At 37.5% G+C, this 27,785-nt stretch overlaps 2 protein-coding genes across 4 annotated transcripts in view; both read right to left on the reverse strand.

Annotated features, from left to right (window-relative positions):
- Nucleotides 1-17,534, reverse strand: part of LOC106081279 (serine/threonine-protein phosphatase 6 regulatory ankyrin repeat subunit A) — an 83,773-nt gene extending 66,239 nt beyond the window's left edge. For all 3 annotated transcript variants that reach the window (XM_013243138.2, XM_059365211.1, XM_059365210.1), the window contains exons 1-2: nucleotides 17,160-17,534; nucleotides 8,534-8,635 (exon numbers count right to left, since the gene is read on the reverse strand). In XM_013243138.2, the coding sequence (XP_013098592.1) occupies nucleotides 8,534-8,635; nucleotides 17,160-17,534 (477 nt within the window). The remainder of the gene's footprint in view (nucleotides 1-8,533; nucleotides 8,636-17,159) is intronic.
- Nucleotides 17,535-18,646: 1,112 nt separating this feature from the next.
- Nucleotides 18,647-22,306, reverse strand: LOC106081265 (medium-chain acyl-CoA ligase ACSF2, mitochondrial). The gene is made up of 4 exons (XM_013243107.2): nucleotides 22,199-22,306; nucleotides 20,891-22,144; nucleotides 20,692-20,833; nucleotides 18,647-18,950 (listed from the first exon to the last, which is right to left on the reverse strand). The coding sequence occupies exons 1-4, from the start codon at nucleotides 22,255-22,257 to the stop codon at nucleotides 18,723-18,725; spliced, it is 1,683 nt and encodes a 560-aa protein (XP_013098561.2). The 5' UTR covers nucleotides 22,258-22,306; the 3' UTR covers nucleotides 18,647-18,722.
- Nucleotides 22,307-27,785: the final 5,479 nt, after the last annotated feature.

Raw genomic sequence — 27,785 nt, forward strand, 5'->3', positions numbered from 1 at the left:
ATTTTATGTTCATTGTTATTAACTTTGTCCTTTTGTTCTGTGACACACATACATTTTTATGGGTTTCGTCATAGTCCAAAATTAAATTTGAGGAAACCCTTACCGCTGCCTGTTCATCGTATGATGGAGTATCTGATTGCATTTAATTTATTAAAAACAAAACCAAATTCACACTATAATCGAAGAGAGTTCCAATTAAACTTTTCCATGGCGCGCTTTTGAAACATACCATCCAGGAAATTGAGGATAATATGTGGCATGAATGGCCAAAATGGGTGACCCGAAAAATAAATACTATTTGTGTGTTCTCCCACCAAACTGTGATTAAGTTACAATTTCATTCAATGTTCGTGATTATCATTGGGTTGGGTTTCAGGTGTAACACATTGAAATACTAATTTCCGAGCTTCATAACGATCGTTGATTTCATCAGACCCACTTTAACCGACTCTTTTCGATTTCGATTATTAAAAGGTGCGAAATACTCTGCAGTCAATGCACGCTTTAAAGTATCTTGTACATGATGGGCAGGAGACCTGGTATAAGTCTCCTGCCCTTCGTGTATACGTACTACATCCTGTCTTCTCTCCGTGTGTCCTGGATATAGTATGCTGAGTTTCCAATTTTCGGGTGACTTAAAAAGTCAGAGTGCGACGATTGAGATCGCCTCTTCACGCTACAGTCTTTAAAAATAGAGATATTGAGATGAAACTTTGCATAGATTCTTTTTTGTGTCCATAAGCATAAGGTTAAGTTCGAAGATGGGCTTAATCGGACTATATCTTGATATAGCCCCCATATATACCGATCCGCCGATTAAGGGGCTTAGGCCATAAAAGCCACATTTATTATCCGATTTTGCTGAAATTTGGGACAGTGAGTTGTGTTAAGCCCCTCCACATCTTTCGTCAATTTTGCCCAGATCGGTCCAGATTTGAATATAGCTGCCATATAGACCGATCCTCCGATTAAGGGTCTTAGGCCCATAAAAGCCACATTTATTATCCGATTTTGCTGAAATTTCGGACATTGAGTTGTGTTAGACCTTCCTTCGTTAATTTGGCCCAGATCGGTGCAGATTTGGTTATAGCTGCCATATAAACCGATCCTACGATTTAGGTTCTTCGGCCCATAAAAGCCACATTTATTATCCGATTTTGCAAAAATTTGGGACATTGAGTTAAGTTAAGTCCCTTGACATACTTCTGCAATACAGCACAGATCGTTCCAGATTTGGATATAGCTGCTATATAGACCGCATTTATTATCCGATTTTGCTGAAATTTGGGACAGTGAGTTGTCTTAGGCCCTTCAATACCTTTCTTCAATTTGGCCCTGAACGGTTCAAATTTGGATATAGCTGCCATATAGGCCGATCTCTCGATTTAAGGTTTTGGACCCATAAAATTTGCATTTATTGTCCGATTTTGCCAAAATTTGGGACAGTGAGTTGTGTTAGGCCCCTCGACACCCGTCGTCAATTTGGCCCAAATCGGTCCAGATTTGGATATAGCTGCCATATAGACCGATATCTCGATTTAAAGTCTTGGCCCCATAAAAGGCGCATTTATAATCCGAATTCACTGAAATTTGTTAGACTTTTCGGCATCCGTTTTTTGTTCGATTTCGCTGAAATTTTACACAGCGAGTTGTGTTAGGCCCCTCAATATTCTTCTTGAAGATATCCCAGACCGGTCCAGATTTGAATATAGCTGCCATATAGACCGATCTTTCGATTTAAGGTCTTGGCCTCATAAAAGGCGCATATAATATCCGATTTCGTTTAAATTGGACACAGTGATTTATTTAGGCTTTTCGACATCCGGGACCTATGTGGTTGAGATCGGTCTACAGGAGTGTAGCCTTTTATATTTCGGAATTGGACAACTCTTGTGTTGCAATCTGTCAAATGACAGCTCTATCGTTAAGCTTGACATTTTTGTGGTTATACGTACACAGAACGTTTTGACATACGAGCCCGATTTGTGTTGTTTACAGTAACTTAAAAAACTCATCTTACCCAAAAAATTGAAATAAATCGTGAACGTATTCGTGCGATTTTTTTTTAACTTTCGACGTGGATTATCTCTACAACAGTGCGTCGATGAACTTGATTCAATTTTTGGCGATGAAGCTCCATCAAAGTCCAATGTTTTTACTTGTTTCATTTCTCGTCAGCTCGCAGGAAGTAGGAAGTTTAATGGGGCTCTCAGACATATTGAGAAGGGGAAGGAGTGATCACATGTGCTAAATCAGATAAGTTCTCAAAGAAATGAGAACCTAAATTGGAACTCCCTCTGACTGCTAATGCGGCCCACATACACAGCAGATGTTCAAAAGTCGTAACTTGCAACTTTCAGTCTATCAGCATGTTTTCGGATTAGACAGTGCCCTGTATAAGGACTGGTTAAAAGGTACAAGGAGCTTCTTCGAACCATCGAGAGGACAGCCAGTCTCTGCGGGAACCCGAGATATCAAGGGGTGGCGGACATCACGACGGCCAATGACCGAGGAATGAAGCTGATTCTGTAGCACAATCCCCAAACACTCGCCTGTCAACAGCTTTGGTTTGGTGCTGTGAGATGAAGGATGTTAGAGGCTTATCCTTTGGCTGTGGAAGTTTGACCTCGAATTTCTAACTCTGATTGATCATTACAAGGTCGGACCCTTGACATCGCGCAGGAAAGAGGGTGAGGCTGACTTCTCGCAGTCGAGTAACTTTTGTGTAACTACCCCGCAATTTCGAGGAGAAATCACTTAGTAATGGGTAAACACTTTTTGCCGTGCCTATATTCTATCCTGGCATTTAGTCCTCTGGTCATCCTGGAGTTCTGTAGAGGCCTGAATTGAATTGAGATCCCAGCCCGCTTGGTTTCCCATTTTCCTGTTTTGTACGCTGGTTATTATACCCACCACCTAAGGATGGAGGTATATTTATTTTGTCATTCCGTTTGCAAGACATTGAAATATCCATTTCGAAATATCAGGCCAGTCGACATTCTTGTTCAATTTTGCCCAGATCGGTCCTGATTTGGATATAGCTGCCATATAGATTGATCTCTCGATTTAAGGTTTTGGGCCCATAAAAGGCACATTTATTGTACGATTTCGCCGAAATTTAGGACAGTGAGTTGCGTTAGGCTCTTCGACAACTATCTGCAATTTGGTTCAGATCGGTTTAGATTTGGATATAGCTGCCATATAGACCGATCGCTCGATTTAAGGTTTTGGGCCCATAAAAGGGGCATTTATTGTCCGATTTCGCTGAAATTTTACATAATGACTTATGTTAGGCTTTTCGACATCCGTGTCGTATATAGTTCAGATCGGTCTATAATTGGTTATGGCTACCAAAAAGACCAATTTTTGTTTTGTCCGTGTCGAAATTGGTCCAAATCGGACCATATTTCGATAAAGCTGCTATGGGGGCATAAATTATGCATTTTTCACCGGATTATGACGAATGGTTGTTTACATATATATCCATCCATCCTTTGGCCTATATCATGTAAAGTAAATGCAAATTTGCCCAAGAACATTTAATGAAGAACACAGAGGCTTTTTTCCCTTATCAATGATTGCTGTCCGATTCAAGTTTTAACTCAGTGCAGAAAAATGCTTGAAGTTTAGGAGCAGTTCACATTCAATATCGGCTTTTTCAATTCCCTTTAAAATACCTCCATATAACACTTTTCAAAGAAGTTTTACATGAAAACATCACAAATGACACCAGCATTAGTGAAATGATTACTACCGTTGAAATAATATTTGCTGTTCTTGGCAGGATTCGAACCAACCGTTCAGTGTCATAAGTACTCATCCTAGTCTCTCGCCACACATATTGAATGTATTGTATGATATATGTATGATAAATGTTTGTTTAAATATGCTAAAGTTTTAAAAAATATTGGATTTCGGTCTGTTTACACCAGCGGAAGTAAAGTCTTTGCCAAGAGAGGTGAATTGTCTAAGCCAAGGCTATTGAAAAGTGAAGCTGATGTTGATAATTTGCTCTCGGAAGCAGCAACATATCCAAAACAGCAAAGTAGATCACGCAAGGAGTCCCAATTTGAAGAGCATTCGGATAATGATTATCAATCACCATCCTAATTTCAATTAATTTCTTTTTTTTTTTTTCCTTTTATTTAACTTTGCCTATGAGCTTGTAATTAGTATCAATTTTTATAGAATTATGAATAATAATTACTATTTTAATATAAACACATTTAATAGCAAAGAACTTTTGAATACAAATTTGTTTAAAATGGTCTCTATAAATATTAGAAGCATTTCATCAATTACAAAATTTAATAAATTTAAAAAATTATTATCAACATTACCTGTACTACCTGCAGTAATTGCAGTGCAAGAAACGTGGTTCAAAGAGAATGTGGTCCAAATTTATAATTTACCAGGGTACAAATCAATACATTGTTGTCGATCAGACGGTTACGGCGGTACATCGTTATTTATCCGTGAGGAAATATGTTTCAAAGAAGTTGAAAATAAAACTGGTGACTTCATAGACTACATTGTTGTTCGTCTTGATGACATTAAGGTGGACCGTAAACCAATCACGCTTATGAGTTTTTATAAATCTCCTAAATGTAATGGTCAATTCTTTTTAGAGTTTTTGGATGATTATCTTGAACGTTATGGAAGGACCCCAAGTATATTCGTTGGAGATGCTAATATTGATGGTCTGGAAGTAAATGAGTTTTCTGATATTCTTTATACGTTGTCGGCTTACGATTTTCAAAATTGTCACAATTTGATTACTAGGCCACTAAGTAGTTCATGTCTTGATCATGTCTACAGTAACATTTTAAGGCCGATGGCAATTGATTCGATAGAATGCAACCTCTCTGATCATAACCTGATACACATTGCTGTAGATGTTCGGGTTAAACTGAAAGAAGTTGAGCGTAAGAGTGTTGCAGTGTGTGATTTTGACCTTTTGAAAGAACAGTTGGAAACCGACTTAGATATTCTTCAAAATACCGGAAACTGTTCCGTTGATACAGAAAATTTGTTGAACTGTATAAAAGTGGCAACTGAAGCGTCAACTTTTACCAAGAACAAGAATAATATTTTGAAAAATAAACTAACTCCCTGGATTAATGGGAACCTACATAATTTGATAGCATATAAAAACCGACTTTTAAAACAAAGAAGGAAAAATCCTAGCTGTGAAACTTTGAAAAGTATGCTGAGAAGAATAAGTAAAGTAATAAATAAGTCACAGAAATTCTCCATGAACAATTATTACGAAAGCAATCTAACAAACTTTCAAAACGATCCTAAAAGGACTTGGAGATTTCTAAATGATACGCTTGGGAGGAGCTCTAAGAGTTGTGTAAATATTTTTGATGAAGATGGAGTTGCCGTAGTGAACAATTTGGATAAGGCAGAAATGTTGAACAAATACTTTGCAAAATCTGTTGAAAATCTTAAGCGGGGTATAGAAATTTTGCCTATGGATCATTTTAACTCCTTGAGAACTGTTCGTAGATGTGGAACTGTATTTGAAATCAATCAAACAACTGCACATGAGATGTACGTTATAGTATCGGGTCTATCACTGAGTAAAAGTTGTGGGCATGACAACGTATCCCCTAAAATCCTAAAGGAATGTAGTAGCAGTATTGTGCCACAGTTAGTTAATATTTTTAACACCATGTTGAATACCGGTGAATATCCAGAAATTTTGAAAATTCATAAAATCGTACCTATACCAAAGGAAAGATCGCCAACAGCAATGTCTAGTTTTCGCCCGATTTCAGTTCTGTCGTCTGTAAACAACGTATTTGAGAAAATCCTTTATCGACAATTGTCTGCATACTTCGAACAAAATAGTTTGCTTAATCCTAGCCAATACGGTTTTCGGAGAGGCTGTGGTACCGAGGAAGCAACAATAAATGTAATCAACTATATATGCAAACTTTTAGATGAAGGTTATAACGGCGTGGCTGGGATTTTCTTTGACTTGACAAAAGCATTTGACATGATCGATCATGATATAATGGTACAAAAACTAAGAAATTATGGAGTTCGCGGTAATGAGCTTTCACTTTTTAAATCATATTTGGAGAATCGCAAGCAATTTGTTCAGATCAATGAATGTAAAAGTTCAATGATTTCGGCGAAACATGGCGTACCTCAAGGAAGTACGTTGGGCCCCTTATTGTTCATTATATATATGAATGATCTTGTCAATTTGGAACTAACCGGAAAATTATTTATGTATGCAGATGACATATGTGTTTTTTACCCATACAAATCTGAAGCTGTTGTAAAGTCTTACATGGAACGGGACGCTTCGTTAATATGTGAATATATGCGAGTAAATAAACTATTTCTTAACGAGTCTAAAACTAAGATAATGCGCTTCAGACCACTCAGACATTTTAATTCGCAATTCAGCCTAAATATTGGTGGAAAAGAAATCAAGGAGGTAAGCACAATCAAGTACTTAGGATTACACTTGCAGTCGAATTTAGCCTGGGATGAACATATCCGGCATCTAAAGTTAAAGATATCGCCGGCTCTTGGCTTATTATATAAATTCAAGAACAAATTTGATACTCGAACTAAATTTTTAATCTATCAAAGTTTAATTGGAAGTCATCTTAATTATTTGGCCATCATATACGCCCACAAGAACAATACGGCTTTGAAATCACTCCAGCGTCTTCAAAATAGATCTCTGAAAGCAGTGGCTAATCTGGATATAAGGCATTCCACGTCTAGTCTCTATCATGATATTTTCCCATCGGTTATGCCAATATATTGTAGATATAGATTCCAAGTTCTATTATATGTCTATAAATGCCTTAAAAACATTGGACACCACACACTTCTTTTTACACGAAATCAATCAAGTTTCAATACTCGGAATAATCAGCAGCTAAGAGTTGTATTATGCCGTACTGAGACGACTAAACAACGTATTGAGTATGCTGGTTGCCACGCATTCAATGCCTTACCACAAATTTTTAATGAATACAATAGTATCCAAATCTTTAAACGCAAATTGAAGGAATATTTATTATCTCATGTTGATGAATTTGTTTAAGACAGTACACAAGCTATGATTGTTACTAATTGTATATACGTAAATAATTTAAGAAAAAAAAGTTTACAATATTAAAATTACTATAAATACAATATGAAGTAATGTTTTTTGCCAACTAGCCTCTTTAATGCCTTTTTGGCGCTGAGGCACCAACATAATTTTGAATTATTGTATATATAAGATTTATAACGAATAAAATAAAAAAAAAAAAAAAAAAAAAAAAATGAAAATAATCCATTTATGGCTGATTATCCCTGGGGATATATTAATGAAAATTAACCTCGATTTTGAACATAGTGCCCTAGACATCTCTTTCTAGGGAGTTTTCAAAGCTAAAATGATGATAAAAAGTCATAGAAAATACATCTTGACTGATCGAACTAAACAAGATTTAATTAGAAAATATTCCACTCCTCAATTCAATATTGCCATAGATTCCTTTGGTGACACCTTTTTTTCTCTTGTGTCAATACCAAAACATAAATTTCCCAGGAAAATGTGTGAAACATATAAGTTCTTTGCTTCCTGCTTCCTAATGTTAGTGGAATTTTATTTGGGCATTTCAAATATAAATATGGCTAACAAAAAGGGGCTACTATAAATAGCAAGTTTTCTTTTGTCACAACGGAATGGCTTACAAAACAAATCATGTGGCGGTTCTCTCTTTTTTTTTGGATTACGGTCGTCATTCACTTTTTGGTGTTCCATTAAAATCGCCCTTGGTCAACATAGCTCCTCTGCGCTGTACACACTCATGTACGAGCTCACATCCAACACCAATTCAAGCAAAAACCTATTTAGGTCAAGGATTTCTTTTGGCAACAATGGTTAAAGAAACTCACACGCTCGCCTGAGCTTCAATTAAAGCGGTTGCTAAACAGCCACTAGCTACAAAAATTCCTTTGACAGCCATTTAGAAGAGATTTCGAGTTTTTCCCATATTGTCCTTTTTTGGAAGACTAATTCGTTAAAGTCTGCCTTTAGGAGCATCTGCCTGTGACACAAATCAGAGTTCATTAAACGCATTCTCGTAATGTAGCAACTCCTACTACCGCGGTATCACTTGCAGAGTCCTCTGCCAGGGAGCCCCGCTTTGCCTATGTTTTTGGGGGCACGCACTGACGCACTTCTCTGGCCGCCTTTCGCGGGCTTCAATTTCCATTCACTTGGTTGGCAGGTTGCCAGGTACAGAAATTGTTGCGTGTGTAGAAGCCTTTCATAGTGCCAGACCGACTTCCTTTTGACCAACTTTGATGGTAGCTCCTTAAAGCACGTTGGGTATTGATTTACTTTTGTTTGTTTGTTTGTTATTGTTGCTTGATTTTATTTTTTGTTTTATTTCGTTTAATAGCCGATGTTTGTTTTTATTTTTATTGGAGTATTCTTTTCTATGAAGGCTTGAAATGTTTGTTCTTTAAATCACCTGCAATAGAAGATGTTATACGCGGTGTTACTTACATTATTCCTCGCTCCCACATCGGCACCCAACTCAATCATTCGATCCATGATTGAGGTTTTATTGTCCTTAGTGGCATACATAAGGGGTGTCATGCCGGTATTCTGAAAAGGAAAGCGAAACAATTAAAAAGAAAGAAAAACAAAATTAATGGGATTTTATTTGGAAATATTTCATGCAGTTCCTTCTGCAAATATATAAAGTGTGAGACATGCCACTCTTCTCGCTGTCAAACTCATCTTGAAATTGAAATGAGATGATGTTTAAAATCTTATATATGAGTCATAGGTTAAAAGACATTGCTGATTGCGGAATTGAACTAGAGGGATCGCTTTATATGGGTACTATATAGGATGAAAAATATGCCTGGAAATCGATTTTTTATACGGAAGATTTAAACGAATATTCTGCTATAACTCAAATGTAAAGTGGTCCTTCGATTTCGCTTCTTGAGCCCCTAGTATGTGTAGTACGCTTAGCTTTACAACACCCACTCCAAATATCGTTAATATGGGCTTAGAAATAACACTCATGAAACCAATTACCCGATTTGACTTTTTGAGACCCTAGACGCCACACTGATAGGAAAAGAACGCTACTTTGCCCATACCAGCTGGATTTACCTTATCCGCGTTATTGGCAAATATTTGTATACCATTCGGTATCAGTTTAATACCAGACAAAGGAGGCTTTTAAGAATGGACGTCGACACATTTTCATTCTACATGTATTATCCGATTTCGCTCAAATTTTAATCACAAAGTAGGTATAAGCCTCCCGCAATCTGACCCAAATATGGTTAAGTTCGGATGATATGAAATATAGCTGCCATAAAGATCGATCTGCCGGTTAAGGGACTGAAGGCTATAAAAGCTTTAGTTATTACGCGATTTCGTTGTAATTTGAAATAGTGAATTGTTTAAAGCCTCCCAATGTCCGATCCAAATATGATCCATATCACACTTTATAGAAATAGCTGTCATAAAGACCGATGTTTCAATTCAGGGTCTTAATCCCACAAAAAGCGGATTTATTGTTTGATTTCGCTGAAACTTTTACTTGTATAAGAGTTCTCGAAACCTGAATAAAATATGATCCAGACCAGTCCCTATTTAGATACAGCTATGGATCTGGTAGTGGAGTTAAAATATAAAAAAGTAAGAGCGTGGTAAGTTCGGCCAGGCCGAATCTTATATACCATCCCCCATGGATCGCATTTGTGGAGTTCTATGCGCGGTATCCCTTTTTAGTCAAACAAAGAATATTGAATAAGAACTGTCATGCTATGGGAGCTATATCAAGTTATAATCCGATTTGGACCATAAATGAATGCTGAACATTGTAGAAGTCATTGTGTAATATTTCAGTTCATTCGGATAAGAATTGCGCCTTGTAGGGGCTCAAGAAGCAAAATCGGTAGATAGGTTTATATGGGAGCTGTATCAAGCTATTGATCGATTCAGACCATTTTAGACACGTATGTTGAAGGTCATGATAAAAGCCGTTGAACGAAATTTCTGCAAAATCGGACGAGAATTGCGCCCTCTAGAGGCTCAAGAAGTCAAGATCATAGATCGGTTTATATGGCAGCTATATCAGGTTGTGTAACGATTTGCGCCATACCTAGCACAGTTATTGGAAGTCATAACAGAACACCTCATGCAACATTTCAGCCAAATCGTATGAGAATTGCGCGCTTTATTCGCTCAAGAAATCAAGATCCAAGATCGGTTTATATGACAGCTATACCAGATTATGAACCGATTTGAATCATACTTAACACGGTTATTGGAAGTGATACCAAAACACGACTTGCAAAATTTCAGTCAAATCGGATGAGAACTGCGCCCTCTAGAGGCTCAAGATGTCAAGACCCAAGATCGGTCTATATAGCAGCTATATCAAAACATGCACCGATTTCAACCATACTAAGCGCAGTTGTTGGAAGTGATATCAAAACACCACGCGCAAAATTTCAGTCAAATCGGATGAGAACTGCGCCCTCTAGAGGCTTAAGAAGTCAAGACCCAAGATCGGTTTATATGACAGCTATATCAAAACATGGACTGATTTGGTCCATTTACAATCCCAACCGACCTATAAAATAAAAAGTATTTGTGCAAAATTTCAAGCGGCTAGCTTTACTCCTTCGAAAGTTAGCGTGATTTCGACAGACAGACGGACGGACAGACGGGAGGACATGGGTAGATCGACTTAAAATGATATGACGATCAAGAATATATAAACTTTATGGCATCTCAGACGCATATTTCGAGGTGTTACAAACAGAATGACGAAATAAGGATACCCCCATCCTATGGTGGAGGGTATAAAAAGTATGATTAATATATCCAGGGTGGTGGGCCGAACTTAACACGCTTTTACTTGTTTCAATCTGTATCGGGTTTTTGCTTATTTTCTTGTTTATATACATCATTTATTTTACGCATTTATGCCATTGACATTCATTCTAAAAATTTCGTTTGATTTTTGCAGATAAGAGTGTTTTTAAAATACCAAAAATAAATTCTGCCCGAATTTTTCGCAAAATCTTGGCCAGCATTTTTTGTTATGATTTTTGGGCATTGTCCAGCAGAAAAAGAATTTTGAGGACAAATTAAGATTTGGCAGCCACAACAATTTTTCGAAATGCAGAGGTCGGCAATTTAAGAGCCCTGCTACGTGGCGCCCTGGCCAACAATGGGCCATGAAATTTTGCACATGATATCAATAACACCGCTCTAACCATTTCAAATTTAAAAAAATTACCTGTATCCGTTCTCAAATGACATATATTTTACTAGTTGTTTTTTCCCACTGTGCATCGGAAGTTGTGAAAAATGGTCGCACTAAAGTGTAAAAAAATTGCAAATTTGCCCAAGAACATTCCATTAAGGAACAGGGTCAAACTCCTAACATATCAATGAGTGCTGCCCGGCACAAGTTAAGGCGCCTTCTGGCAAAGTACCTTACAAATGTCATCAGCATTAGGACTCGATAACCATCGCTGAACATTTTTCTGATTTTCTCGCCAGGATTCGAACCCAGGCGTTCAGTGTTATAGATAGACATGCTAACCTCTGGTCTACGGTGTTGAATAAAATAATAAGTTTTTTTTATTAATGTGGAATATATCAATTATAAATTTTTATTAAAACAATAAAAACCTTATTTAGAAACAAGGACAACTTCCAAAAAAATTGGTTTAATTGTATCTTTGAGCTTATGAGGGATCCAAATTGCAACATTGTTATTGAATAATTCAAATTGAACATAGTTTTTAATTTTTTCTGTGCACGCGAAATTTTCGGTTTGCTCTGTGTTACAGGGTGAGATGTTTTTTGACATCATTGAATGAAAACTAATGTTTTTATCTTAGACAGCCACAAAATAAAAATTGTTGTAAAATGCGTTGCAATTTCAATCACTACTATGTCTAGTTTCTCCCATACACCAAACAATGACTGACGGTTTGCTTTGCATGTTCAAATACAAACAAACCAGGGTTGTGCGAGGAATCAGTTTAAAATAATGTTTGTGGTGGCCAGACGGCTGATTGAAAAAAACCGAACAAAACGTGAATTGTAAAGGATTATCTATCAAAGAAAAGTGTCGTATTATATCCAAAGAAGTTGTGGCAAAAAACGTTTCTGAATTGCCTTTATTTTCCCCTTTACAGAACTTTTACCGAAACAATGTCCCTGATCATATATTTTCTTCTCTTACTCATTGTGAAGACTTTGTTGATAGAGAAAAGTAGCAAAAAAAATTAAAATTAGTTCATATTTCACTGCCATATATCTCTAAAACCTAGTATTTTGTCGGACCCCAGCTGCTACATTATAGAGAAGTTCGATTGAATAGTAAATTTTCACAGGGTGATTCATGCGCATTATATATTATGCATAATGCATTTAAAGCATAACTGTAAGATGATAAAAATGCACCACCAAAAATAAATGGAGTCATCCCTAAAGTATGCTAGAAAGATTAATACTTAAGAAAGTGTAATAAACTGATATAATCAAAATAACGATTGACCTGATTTCATTTTCAGCCTTAACTTGTGCTGTATTTAGTTTCGTTCAACAAGAATTGACCGAACTGGCAATACAAAAGTGCAAATTGTTTATATATTGTATGTAGAAAAATCCAAAGTTGCCCACGAACATACTGCTAAGGAAACCCCTTCTCATATATACAAGGGAACAGTCCGATTTAATTTGTCATGATAAGGTGCCTCCGTTTTATAGCTGAATACGAACTGCGTGCAGCTTGGCGACACCTTTTCATGGAGAAGTTTTAGGTGGCTCAATACATCAGAAATAACTACCGCTGAAACATGTTTCTGATATTTTCACCGAGATAATTCATTATCCATATATACTCTATATCTAAATCGGAATCGAATTTTCCTACGGTCCTAGTTGTAATGAATTAGTAAGAATTTAATACATACCAATTTTTTATGAAAATGGGTTGAAAATCTTCATTGATAGGGCCTTCTTAGTTTAAATCAGTCGATGCATATATAAGTGGAAACTTTAACTATGTTTTATGAAATAACTAAAAGACATGCATGTAACAAAAAATCTACCCTCGTCAAATTTCTTAAAATGTTAAAAATCGGCCTTACTATAGATTTCTAATTATAAATCGGGCGATGCATATACATATATGGGTGATATATTTATATATCCAAACTGATTTCAACCAAAGTGAAGTGACTTTCGAGCATAACATACATACATATATGGGTAGAGATGGAGTTCTACCGGGTAAACTCGTAATGCGTTGGTATTTATTGGGTATTTACCCAATATATACCTTTTTTAGGAATTTATAATTTCGCAAGCAGTTTTGATAATTTATTGTTCTTTGTGTATAAACCTGACTTTCTAATCTTATAATACCGGACAATAGTTATAGATAGCTGCTGTATAGACCGAGGTTTTGGTCTTGAGGTAATAAATCGCGCATTCTTTATCCGATCTCTCGATATAGGATATTAAGGCCATAAAAGGTGCATTTATTAACCGTTTTCGCTGAAATTTGACACACTGAGTTTTGGTAGACCTCTACACTGTTTGGGCGAATGTGGTCTAGATCGAACCATATTTGGATATAGCTTCCATATAGACCGATCTCTCAAGGGTATTCAATCCAAAAACGGAGCATTTTTCATCCGATTTTGATAACATTTGAAACAGTGTATTTTGATAGATCTCTACACTTCTTCGTTGAATGCTGTCCAACTCGGACCATACTTAGATGAAACTGCCATACAGATCTTCTCCCTATATAAAGTATTGCGCCCATCGAAATTGCGCCCAACGAAAATGCGCATTTTATTGCCTAAATACTTCAATTCGCTATATACAACTATAATCCGATTTTATAAGATCAGAGAGTCAGGTTTATAAACAAGGAATAAGAGATTACCAAATTGTTTGCAAAGTTTTTTAAATTGGTAAGATATGTGCAAAATTATAAATTCCCAGATTTTGGGTATATATGGATAAATACCCGGGTATTTACCCATCTTACCGGATAAATGCCTAAATATGAAATGAAGGACAGGCTGAATCGATCAAAAGTTGATATATTAAAAGTAAAATTGTATGGACCACAAAATATAGTTTTGCAGGTTATGTACTCTTGGTCGACCTTGACATTTACTGCCTCGAAGGTTCAGTTCAATTACCTAACTGCAAAGTCTTAGCTGATACAGTTTTTTTACTTTTATTTAATAATTTTTAATTATATTAAATATTTGGTTTAATAACAAAAATATTTTTCCGTGTAGACTCGTTACCGGCTGGATAGATTTTCTTGTGCAAGATCGCCTGAAAAAAGTAATCTTTTAATATCACAAAGGAGGTAAAGACTCATTCATCACTACCACATTTTTAAACCCTCTACCATAGGATGGGGGTGTACTAATTTCGTCATTCCGTTTGTAACACCTCGAAATATGCGTCTAAGACCCCGTAAGGTATATATATTCTTGGTCGTCATGACATTTTAAGTCGATTTAGCCATGTCCGACTGTCAGTACGTCTGTCGAAAGCACTTCAACTTTCGAAGGAGTAAAACTAGGTGCTTGAAATTTTGCACACCTATTTCTTATTAGTGTAAGTCAGTTGTGATTGTAAATGGGCCAAATTGGTCCATGTTTTGATATAGCTGCCATATAAACCGATCTTGGGTCTTGACTTCTTGAGCTTCTAGAGGTCGCAATTCTTATTCGATTTGGCTGAAATTTTGCACGTAGTGTTTTGGTATCACATCCGACAACTGGCCCAAATGTGGTTTAAATCGGTTTATAACATGATACAGCTGCCGTATTAACCGATTTGGATCTTGACTTCTACAGCTCCTAGAGGGTGCAATTTTTATCCGATATTGCACGAAGTGTTCTGGTATGACTTCCAGCAACTGTGCTAAGTATAGTCTGTATAAGTCCACAACCTGATAGAGCCGCCATATAAACCGATCTGGGATCTTGACTTCTGAGCCTCAAAAGGGCGCAATTCTTATCCGATTGCATTAAATTTTTGCATGAAATGTTTTATTTTGCATTGAAATTTGGAGTCATGGGATTTTGTTTAAAACTCCAATGACACTAACCGAAATAGGCATAAATACATGTAATAGTAGAAAATCCCTAGGCATCGGCTTTAAAATGTTTAAAAAATCCTTTTAAGAACCAGCTAGTAACTTTTATATCAAATATCTCTTAATTACAAATTTTCCCATGAACATTACATTATTGAACAGCAGCACAAATATCAATGGGTGCTGTCCGATTCAAGTTTAAGCTAAATCCGAGATCGAACCGAATCAGAAAATATGTTCGGCGGGGATAACCACCGCCGAACATTTTTTCTGATGCGAGGATTCGAACCCAGACGTTTAGCGTCATAGGCGGCCATCCTAACCTCTGCGGCAGGCCAGGATTCGAACCTGGGCACACGGAGCAACAGCGAGAGCCATTGCCATTGTCTTAGCGTTCAAAGGCATCAATACAACTTCCAACAGATGCACAAAATCATGTGTAGTACGGAAGAAGTGTAATTTGTCACAGAAAGAATGTCTGTCAATTCACAAAAATACATGCATTAGGAAAAGAACAGCTATTAGACAGGGTTGTCGAATGTGGTTAATGTGGTAATTGTATCATAGATGCGTTTTCGCTATACGGCCCTTGAAACCATCACACCTATGGTTGCAAAGTCTTCTAACCAAAGACGAAACGCGTCCCATAGTGTTTGGTGTATGTTGCTATCCTTGGCCTTCCTTTTCCATTTGCATCTCCGATCATTGAGCTCATCTCGAAAGAGAAACAAACAATAATTGTAAAATTACAAAATTCACTCGCTCAAATATATTCCAAAAACTATCTGTAATCAAAGCATAATGTCCGATGGGACCGATGGGGACATTGTATCGGACAGCACTCATTGATATGAGAGAAGATATGTTGTTCGATAGAAGCTCAGTGATAATGCCTCAGAGCGACACCACTTAGAAGAGAAGTTAACATGGCTAATTCCCAAAGCTAATTCCCTCACCCATTTCGCCAGTACTAGGAAGGGTAACCACCGCTGAACATTTTTTTATGGCCTCACCAGGATTTGAACCGCCACCACTATTAAGAGCCTAACTAATGAAGACACCCCTACTCAAAAAGGTTTTTTCCCCCATAAGCCCGTGGTATTTAGGCTTATAGGTAATTTGAATATAGTGAATGAAAAATCATTTTCCAATACAAAGCATTATCAACTCAACAGATCAACGTTTCATTCGACCAAAAACGTAAACAATACACTCGCTGTGACACAAACTTCTGCTGTTCAGTATAATTTCAGTGAAAGCATAAATATTCGATTCAATCACAAAAAAAGGGATTCTTTCATTAACTTATCGTCATTAGATACTTATAGTGGGTACTTGTGCCTATTTTGGTTCTCCACGTATCTGAGGGTTCGCTTGTGGTGGGGGTTATGTCAAAGGATTGAAGATGGCACATAGACGTTTCTGCCTATTTTTAGCTTTGGCGGCAATAAATTTAATACGAAATCAAAGCCATAGCCAAACACGGAAAAGGAGTAAACGAAAGCAAACACTGCGACAATGGCGGCAGCAACCGCAACAACAACGCCATGCAAGGGAAAATTCAATAGAATATAGCACAACGGTACAGCGGAATGAAATGCCACTATCCTGCAAAGGCATTGTGGAGTCGGAGGAAAACGTAGGCAAATGCCACCACTATTCGTAGATATTTATGCAGATGTATTTATTGCAAAGTATCGTGTTGCTTGTTGTCTTTAGCGTTTAGCGTTCAAAATTCAGTATTCGGCGTTGTTTTGTGGGTCGCTTTGGTATTTTCGGTTATTTTGTCAAGTAAACAAACGAATTTGTGTTGGTAAGGGAGACAGACGACCGCGAGGGGTAGTTTGCCCTGCTGCCATCAAATCGTATCGTATTGGAAAAAGATGAAATTTCTTCAATTGATTTTTGTGATTTTTTTTATTTGTCTGAGTGGATGGGGTCGGGGGTAAGGGCAGACAAGGAGGTTCTAAAGCGTCGTCATGCTACATTTTCCATTTGACACCTACTTACCAGATCGAATACTCCCGCCAGGGGAATGGTGTTGCCATCTTCGCCCTGATTAGCCACATACTTCTCCAGCTTTTTCAACTCCTGCTCGATGGGTGTCCATTCGGCTTTCATAGCCAACGCCAGCACTTTGTTGGCGGTCTCCCGTATGGATGCGCCAGCACTGGGGGGCTTGGGCGCCGCATCGATATCCTTGCGATCGCCATTAATCGAACTATCATCCTTGGGATCCGAGTCAGCTTTGCTGGCCGGGGTATTGCGTTCACTGGTCGCATCGTCGGGGGTATTGCCGGCAACGGCCGCAACGGATGAGGGCGTTTTGCGACCCACTCCGCCGGCTGCCCCACCACGTCCACCTCGTTTGCTCGGCTGTGACATGGTGGCTGTTCTAATGCATTTCCCGACTTGCTCTCTTTGATCTGTTAAAGGTCTTCATGCACTCACTGCTGTTACACAACACTTGACATTGGACAATCTACTTTCGCACTATCTACCAGAGGGGCACATGGCGAACGAGTCCCTTTGCGAGGCTTTTGGGTTTCTTTGTATTCTTCTTCACTTTTAATTTATGCACTTTTTTCATTTAATTCCTTACATTTCCTGCTTTTAATTCCACTTTTCTATATTCTTTCTTTGCTTCCTAATTTTTTCTTCAACTTCTGTTGCTAATTCTGTCGCTGCTTCTGCTACTGCTGCTGCGGCTGCTTCCGACTGTTATGATTCTTATTTTTTTAGTTTTGTCGTTGCTGTTGTTGTTGGTGCTTAGCCAAAATATCTATGGGTAAACCACTTTTCTATGGAGTTGCCAAAAAATTTACATATTTATTGGTAACACACACACACACACAAACGCACAGACACACACTCGAACACAGACACAAACGCGGACGGCAACTATACCACCAACAAGCCAACACTCGCATACGTTTTTATGGTTGTTACTTTTTTTCTTCGTTCCTCGTTTTTTTTTCTCAAACCGCACCGCTTCCGTTTCCTTTGTTACAATTACTTCTTTTTCTGTTAGCCTTATACTAAGCATGCATTAAGGCTTTTTCTACTCCTTTGCGTGAGATCCGCTTTAGTTTTCAAAATCAACCGTCAACTCCGCCAGTCTAAAGTGTTCTGATTTGGTAGCGGCATACCGTGAACTTGCTAGCCCTGTTTGAGCTGATGGCAGCTAGGAAAGTTTCGTTGGATTTCTTGAGCTCGTCTCTTCCTTAGCAACACAACGAAGGTCTTGCGCAACTGATGAGTCTGAAATCTGGCGGGCTTTTTGCGCGACCATCATTTGAGGCCAAAACACACATGTTGCATGCCCCCCACCCAAATTGGTAGCGATTTTTATAACAAGTATGTGTGCCGGCGTAAGAAATGAATGAATGAAGTCTTTGTTTTCCTCACCCAACTTTTAATGTTCATATATTGAAAACAAAATGGGAAACCATTCCTACGCGCCAAGTTCTGGGGAACTTTATTGTTTTGTTTACATACGACACTCCACACTTTTTTTTTTTTTTTTTGTAAAAGCCAAAATAAGATGCAAAACATGCGTACCTCCTTGTTTGCCTAGCGACCTTCCTCGAACATTTCTTGCAATTTAAATTTTTGTATTTTCCCCGAAGTCGTCTTGGGGAATTCCTGGACGATGCGCAAATATTTCGGCACCTTGAAATGCGCCAGCTGGCCTTTGCTATACTCTTTGATTTCATCTAGTGTTAAGGGCTTAGCATCATCTCTCAATCGCAAATACGCACAGACTTCTTCTCCCATGCGTTCATCTGGAACACCAATTACCTAAAAATAAGGACAGACATTAATGGAAAAGGTATGAAACTCTTTCTCAACTGTTTAAGAATAGAAACAAGTAAAAACGTCCTGCGTTCGGCCGAGCCGATTATTTTATACGCTCCCACACGGATCGCCATTTTCAAGTTATTTGCATCTCTTTATAGGCAAAAAAAGGACAATGGATAAGAGTTGCTTTGCTATTGAAGCTATATCAAGTTTATATGGGAGCTATATCAGGTTTTGAAACGATTTGAACCATACTTGGCATAGTTGTTAGAAGTCAAAAACGTCATAATACAAAATTTTAGCCAAATTGCGCTCCTCTAAGACTTAAGAATTATATATCAGGTAAGGGACCGCACTTGGCACAGTTATTCGAAGAACAGAACACTACGTGCTAATTTTTAGCTAAATCGGACAAAAGTTAGGGGCTCGAGACGTGAAATTTGGAGACCAGTTTATATAGGATCAATATTGCAAATTTTGCCCATGAACATTCCACTAAGGAACAGGGGCAAATTTCTCACATATCAATGAGTGCAGTCCGATTCAAATTTAAGCTCAATAAGGGGCCTCCTTTTTATAGCCGAGTCCGAACGGCGTGCCGCAGTGCTACTTCCTTTTGGAGAGAAGTTTTACATGGCATAGTACCTCACAAATGTTGCCAGCATTAGGAGGGAAAAGCCACCTCTGAAAAATTTGTCTGATGGTCTCGCCTGGATTCGAACCCAGGCGTTCAGCGTCATAGGCAGACATGCTAACCTCTGCGCTACGGTGGCCTCCGTTTATATAGGAGCTACAGCAGGTTATATATCGATTTTAACGATATTTCGCACGGTTTTTTGGAAGCCGTAACACTACGTGCTAAATTGTTATTGCTACCTTCAGGGGATCCAGATGTGAAATCAGGTTATAGGCCGATTTGAAACGTACTTGACACAGTTGTGAAAATCATTGCAAAACACTACGTGTAAAATCTAAACCCAATTGAACAAACATTGCTGCTTCCCGGGGCTCGAGACGTGAAATCGGAAGATAGTTTTTTATGGGTGCTATTCAGGTTATACATTTTAAATCGTTGTATAATTTACACGGACTTGGACCCTATTTTGGACAAGTGTTGGCAATCGCGGGCAACTAGAGGTATCAGGCGGAAAGTTTCAATGAGAGGCCCGGTGGCACCGGCTCTTGCACAAATACTGAGTGTCTATGATGCTCGATATGACAAGGCGAGTTATAGGCGCCTTTAAATAACCAATGACCACCATGTTCCCGCGGCGATCGATCCTTTGAACCGGAACGAGCTTGCTCACCTATAGGAGCTAGACGAGGATCGTCTACATACAGACATGTGGCTATAACAACAACAATTGCGGCATGTATGGGTTGAAGAAATCCAGTCAAAGACCACTTTATTTGGGAGCTATATCCATATCTGAACCGATATGACCCATTTGCAATCCCCCAACGACCTACATCAATAAGAAGAATCTGTGCAAAATTTCAAGCGGCTAGCTTTAAGCGTTCGAACGCTATCGCGATTTTGACAGACGGGGGGACCGACGAACATGGCTAGATCGACTGTAAACCTAGGGTGGTGAGTATAAAATCGTAAGGATCTGTGTTTCCCTATTTGCCAAAAACAATATTCCTTTATATGTTTCGGACAGTTTAGTGTATATTTACTAAAACTATCGCAATTGCCTTTTGTGGCAAGTACTTAGATCAATTTTCATATTACCCATACCTGCGACTCCAGTATACTTGGATGTGTGTCCAAGAAGTTCTCCACTTCTTTAGGATATATATTTTCGCCTCCTCGTATAATTAGATCCTTTTTTCGACTCTGGTATCGGGCCACACCATTTGGCTCCAGAGTAAATTTGTCCCTATTAATAGCATATGAAATTGCATTAGGGCTAGCAGAATATTCCAATTTCACTTACCCAGTCTTTAGCCATCCACTGTAATTAATTGTTTGGCTTGTATGTTTGTCATCATCGAAGTAACCTAACATAGTAAACCATCCCCGAAGCCATAACTCACCGACTTCGCCAAACTTCACTGTTTTTCCCTTGTCATCCACCACCTTTGCTTCAGCATGAGGGAAAAGTTTCCCACATGACAACATAGCTTTGTCGGGACTCTCCGAACCGTCATCCGCAAAAACTGCACCAGAACTTTCGGTCATGCCATATCCTAGACGGACCTTTGCCACTTTTAATACTTCTCTGGTTCGTAACACGACTTCTGGAGAGCACGCCGAACCTCCCATCAAAGCTAAATCCAAGCTTGAGGTGTCCTTTTGAAGGCGCTTCTGAGTGTCTACCATGTCCACAAACATTGTGGGAGTACCCATGAGAATGTCACACTTGTATTTCTCAATGGCTTCCAACGAAGACTGCGCATTAAATGTTGGACTTGGCAAGCACAAACTGCTGCCGTAATTTATGGCTGCTGCCACCACACTAAAACCAAACACATGAAACATGGGTAGAGTTAGACACACTGTTCTGGGACACTCGTCCAGGAGAATAGCTTTTCCCATATAGACTGCTTCATTGACCATGTTGAAATGGGAGAGAAGAGCGGCCTTTGGCTGGCCCGTTGTGCCCGAGGTAAACTTCAGCGACAAGGGATTTTCTGGGGGATGATCGACAGCCTTCAATTTCAAATCAGAAATCTTCTCTTTTGCCGGTTTCGCTTTGAACAAGTCGTCGTAATTGCTATAGCTATCCAGTTTTTGTTGTGACTGCATTACGACCTTTAACTCTCTATCATTAATTTCTTGCAAAGTCTTTAAAAATTGACATTTCCCATAGGTGTCCATTGTGACGATCGCTTTGACTTTGGCCTTTTGTAGAGCATATTCCAGTTCTCGCTTTTGTAGACCGTAGTTTAAACACACCAGAGGGAATCCTCCCAGAGCAGCGGCCAGAAATGTGATATACCACTGTTTGGTGTTTGGAGCCCATATGGCCAAATGATCTCCCCTTTGTAAGCCCATGTCGCTCAGTTGAACAGCCAAGACGGCGGCTTCTTCGTACGCCTCGGCAAAAGTGACTTGTGTCTTCTCTTGATAAGAATAAAGTGCTACCCGGTTCGCATATTTCTCTGCGGACTTTTGAACTTGTTGGCCAATATTTTCATATCTCAGTGGTACCTTGCCGATATGCTGATAGTACGCCAACTTGCTGCATCTAAACTTAAAAGTCCATGAAACATGCCATTGAATAATATCACAAAATGCTTACCCTCTGGTCGCAAGAAATAACTGGCAATTTGCATTTTTTAACAATTGTCGCAAAAACATTTGAACGTGTTGATTGGACTCCTTCTACTATCAGACTGTTTGGCTGGTGAGCTTTTTCAAACTCAAGCGGCCGCTCTAGAATGCGAGAACACTCTCATTTGTGGGCACACAAAAACAATGGGAGCAAATAGTTGATAAGACCCAAGAATTAATTTATAATAATTGAACACAAGTGAAAGTGATTATTAACAACAAGAAACCAATATAACTAGTTAGTTTTGAGTCCACTCACGATACTACTACATATCAATTTTATCGCAAATTAGCTTGAAAATTATTCAAATGAGCCAAAATTTAAAACAAACAAACATAGTACCCACCGTCACACATTCTTTGCATTGTTTAAGTGGCGTTATTCAACATTGAAACAAATAAAATCGCACAGTCTAGTCAGACCCTGAGTACCCACTATGGATTCCGCCAAAAGCGTAGTTAATGCAGACATTTTGATAAAAAAAATATATGCCATCGCTCCAAAGTTCAATGAAAATCAGGAAATCGAACCGTATCTGGTCTGTTTGTTGCAAAATAATAACAAAACAAGAGTACCCGCCGAAAGGTCGGCTAACGCTCATAGTAAAAAACTCTGATAATAGCAAACACAAACAAAGATAGTAGCCACCACTGTCTGTTGACCGTTTGTAGTTAATTTTGCAGCTACCGCAGCAGTATTCTGCTGCTATAGCAAATTGCAATTTCTGAATAGCGGATTGATTGCTGAAAAGTTGACTGTTTACTGAAAATGGCTACTGCTAAGTTTATGATGCAAATCGGATAGCAATGGTTATTGTAAATAAAACTAAGTTTCAGAGAATTTTCCTGATATTCTAAATGCTTAAAGTATCGATAACAATTGTCTGAACTGAGTTGTACACATCGTGTGATACAAACGAGACTAACATATGAAAATCACTTTTCAAAACAGCACCTGTAATTTTTTTCGATTAGAGCGTGCTCTATTCCTTCTGACAAAAACACAAAAAATCAACTGTGTTTGTTGTCAGTCGAATGAATGCAACCCAAAATTAAATTGATTTCACAAATTTATAACTTAACCAGCTTTCTCACAACTTTAACAATTAATACCCATAAAAAATCAGATTTTGCGCAAATTTTTAAGTTATGTCATACGAAAATAACATACCGGTGTGAAAGCAAAAAAGATGAATCGTATGTAAATCGACAATTTTAACAAACATTTTCAACTAAATGTGAATACAAAAAGTAACATGTCACAAGACATCTTCATGCCATGAAATAGCGCCTTTACCACTTTACTGGCTTATATCAAAAATTATGGATGTATTCTTTATTATCCACCCGAAATAATGGGGGGTCAAATCACTTGATCATGAAAAATAAAATCTATTCTTTTAGCAGAGTACAAAACTGCTGTCTTAAGCTGCTATCACACGACATGTGCGTTAATATGTGCTGTCACTTTCTGTTTTCACAAGGCTTTCCTTATGTGCGTCAAATACTCATATGCATTGTTTCTATATCGTGTGATAGCAGCTTTAGCAAACCTTTTTAGTTTTTTGAATAAAATGAACGTTACAACAAAAGCATTAAACAAGGCTAATGTTGGGCGATGTCGATTACATAATACAGTAACACATCGATTTATGTCTTATTGGTTCTAAAAAAAATCACGACTTAAATCGAAATTCAGGTTGCTCTTACGTCAAAGCACCAATTTTGTTGATTGAATTTTACTATTTTGCATAGCAAAAGTACAGTTCACAGGAAAAAGGGCAAAAAAACCCTTTTAAATGATCCACGAGCACGAAAGATGAACTTCGCCCTAACAGGCAAAAAAATTGAAAAATAAAAAATTCGACAGAGCCCGGCCAGGATTCGAACCTCTACACACGGAACAACAGCGAGAGCCATTGCCGTTGCCTAAGCGTTCGAAGCCATCAATACAACTTTCAACAGATGCGCAAAAACCATGTGTAGTACGGAAGAAGTGTAATTTGTCACAGAAAGAATGTCTGTCATTACACAAAAATACATGCTTTGTGAAAAATACAGCTAATACGCAGGGTTGTTCAGCTTGGTTAATGTGGTAATTGTATCATAGATGCGTTTTCGCTATTAATACTATTCAAATACAACATACCAACGCACGGCCCTTGAAGCCATCATATCTAATATGGTTGAAAAGTCTTCTAACCAAAGACGAAACGCATCCCATAGTGGTTGGTGTGTGTTGCTATCTTTGGCTTCCCTTTTCCACTTGCATCTCCGATCAATGAGCTCGCCTCGAAAGAAAAACAAACATAAATAGTTTCTGTTTTTTTTTTGGGCTCAGGCCTAGGGACGCCAAATGACCTCTCCACACCCAAGTTAAATGCAGCAATTTGGTACTCAAATTAAACAAAATTTTGCATAGAACACGAATGTGATGAAAACAAAACTTGTTAAAGTTAATACTTGGGCTTCAAGGTCTTGAACATTTTTAAAGCTTCCGAACTACCAACAAAATCTGACTTTTTGTCTGATATGTCAACCTATGGAGGAGAGTTGTCGGAGTTGTCTTTTTTACCAGGACAATTTAAATTTTTTTAGAACATAAAAAAGCTTTTTCTTGATTTTTTGATTGGTTTTATAAAATTCTTCTCATAATAAGACTCAAATTTTTGAAGGCGTCACTAGAGCGGAGAAGGAATTCGTGATAGTGTGGTAAATTTAGGAAGAGGACTGCACAAATTAGATTATCCCTGTAAAGACTAAAACTGTTATCACACTATATGTTCTTGTCTTATGACATGCCACTTTTTATGTTTTATTGGTATTTCATTATGTGTGTCAAAATTGTCAATTTACATACGATTCATCATTTTTGCTATCACACTAGTATATGTTAATTTTCTTTGACATAACCTAAAAATGTAACAACAGCTCATATTTGAATGCTTAAAATTTGTTACAGTTGTGAGAAAGCTGGCCAAATAATTAAGTTGCGAAAATAATTTAATTTGATGTCTTTTTCATCCGACCGACAGCAAAAACAGCTGATTTTTTCATCTTTTTTTGTAAAAAGATATGGAGAACCGCTCTAATCGAAACAATAACAAGTACCATTTTGAAATGTGATATCTAAAACTGAATCGATTTGTATGAAATTTAACAGCAATGTCGGGAATCATGTAAGAATGTTCCTCGCCGAATTTCGTGAGAATCGACCACATAATTGAAATATAAGTACAAATCGGACGAACATACATATGGGAACTATATCCAAATTTGAACCGATTTTTCCAGTTCCAATAGTCTTTGTCTATAGGCCAAAAAAGAGAGCTTTGCCAAATTTGTAGACGATTGGATTATCATATTTGTACACAAACTAACTTGGACATATAGACGGACATTGCTTAATCGAGTCAGAAAGTGATTCTGAGTCGTTCGGTATATCTATCAAAGGGTTTAGCACTCTTATTTCTGGGTGTTACAAACAAAGGCATCAAGTTGTAATACCTTGTATCACAGTAATGGTCTGGTATATAAATCAAATTGCTTTAATAACTTACGTAATAGAAAAACGCATACGTTGAAAAAATTTTTAATTGTACGAATTAAATTGTTTTTTAATAGTATAAATTGTGAATTGACCACGATTATATTGTGTTCCCTTTCACATATATCCATTGTGAAAACAAGTGAGAATAAGTCAAATATTTGCATCGCTTCTATCATATTCCATTACAAAGTGGCGTGGGTAGGCAAAAAATAAACATTAAGAAAAATAGAAAATATAAAAAAATATTTTTTTTTAATTATAATTGCAAAGCAAAAAAATTATTGGAAAAAACGTTACGCTTATGTAATGAAAAGCGGAAAAAGTTAGGATGTTGAAACATTTTTGGAAACATAAAATGAAATAAAAAACTAAATAAACTGCAATGAGAGAGTAAAACACTACACTCATAGAAAAAAAAGAAAGTGGAGGTTCTGCAATTTTAGAACAGCAGGCCGACTTCTGAATAGTCTGTTGTTTGCAGAAAATGACTGCTACTTAATTTATGATGGGTTTGTTAGAAGAAATAAAATGAAAGACAAAATTTGTGGAAAGAAAATGAGAAACAAAAAGGTTGCGTTCACCCACACTGCACACACTGATGTTATGCTTTTGTTCTTGTTCTTAACTGCGCACACTGTTTGTAAAAGAGTTTTAAGCACAGGCAGCGCACATGCGTTTTATAACAAAATAAAAAGAGTCATCAATACACAGCACACATTCATCATAAACATCAAATAGGTATGAATCACGTAGCGGCATTTCCATGTTTAAAATACCTTTGCACTATTGTTGTTCTACTTTACTGCACAAGACAGATGGATTGTTGTGGAAAGAGGCAAATGATCAGAAAAACCAAACATATAGCACATATAAGTGGGTAGACCAAACAAATTTTCGCGTAGGCAGATTTAAGAGATTTTCTTTAGTGAGACATTCACCAGTAGGCAAGTGGAGATGTGTGTATCTCACAGATAGACAAAAAAAATGTTGGCACAGCCAGGTGTAAGGAAGTTCTTAAATGAGATATTGACCAGTAGCTAAATGGAGACATGTATCCCAGTGACTGTTTACATTCCACATGGCTTTTTATCACATAATATATAATATAAAATTGAAAAGAGATTTTTCAGTGTATTTGTATGCAACCTTTTACAATAAATCCAACTATTTATATTAATTCAAGGTTGTTCTTTTTTATTCAAATTTTCATTAATTTTTCAATATTTCGCCCATCCTTTGAGAGTTTACGCCACCTTTCGAATAGTGTCTGTGTCCATATACACAAGGATATGATGAAAAAATCTTCTCTTCGAACATAATTTGTCACGGTCGGTTTTTTAGAATTCTTTTCGAAAAAAGTCCCAAAGAAATCAAAACTCATGACCGACCGAAAAAAATTTCATAAAATAAAAAGCAAAAAAACATTTTTATTTTATCAGATTTTTTTTCATTTCTTAAGCAGATTTTTGTATTTAAAACAGCAGATTATGTATGCCAAACAAACATACTTTTGTTAAAGCAAAAAATTTTGCAATTTCGATTAAAAAATTTCGTTGAGTGTATATGCGAAATTCAATGCAAATAATAAACATTTTCAAATGCAAATTTTCCTGAAAACATTACAAAAAGGAACAGGGGCAAACTTCTCACATATCCGATTCAAGTTCAATCTTAATGATAAGGGGCCTCCTCTTTATAGCCGAGTCCGAACGGCGAGCCGCAATGCGACACCTCTTTGGGGAAAAGTTTTACATGGCTGCCATACCATTTTTATACCCTCCACCATAGGAGGGGGGTATACTAATTTCGTCATTCTGTTTGTAACTACTCGAAATATTCGTCTGAGACCCCATAAAGTATATATATTCTTGATCGTCTCGACATTTTATGTCGATCTAGCCATGTCCGTCCGTCCGTCTCTCTGTCGGAAGCAATTTAACTTCCAAAAGAGTAAAGCTAGTCGCTTGAATTTTTTCACAAATACTTCTTATTAGTGTAGGTCGGC

This window comes from Stomoxys calcitrans, chromosome 3, assembly GCF_963082655.1.
Source record: "Stomoxys calcitrans chromosome 3, idStoCalc2.1, whole genome shotgun sequence".
Taxonomy (NCBI): domain Eukaryota; kingdom Metazoa; phylum Arthropoda; class Insecta; order Diptera; family Muscidae; genus Stomoxys; species Stomoxys calcitrans.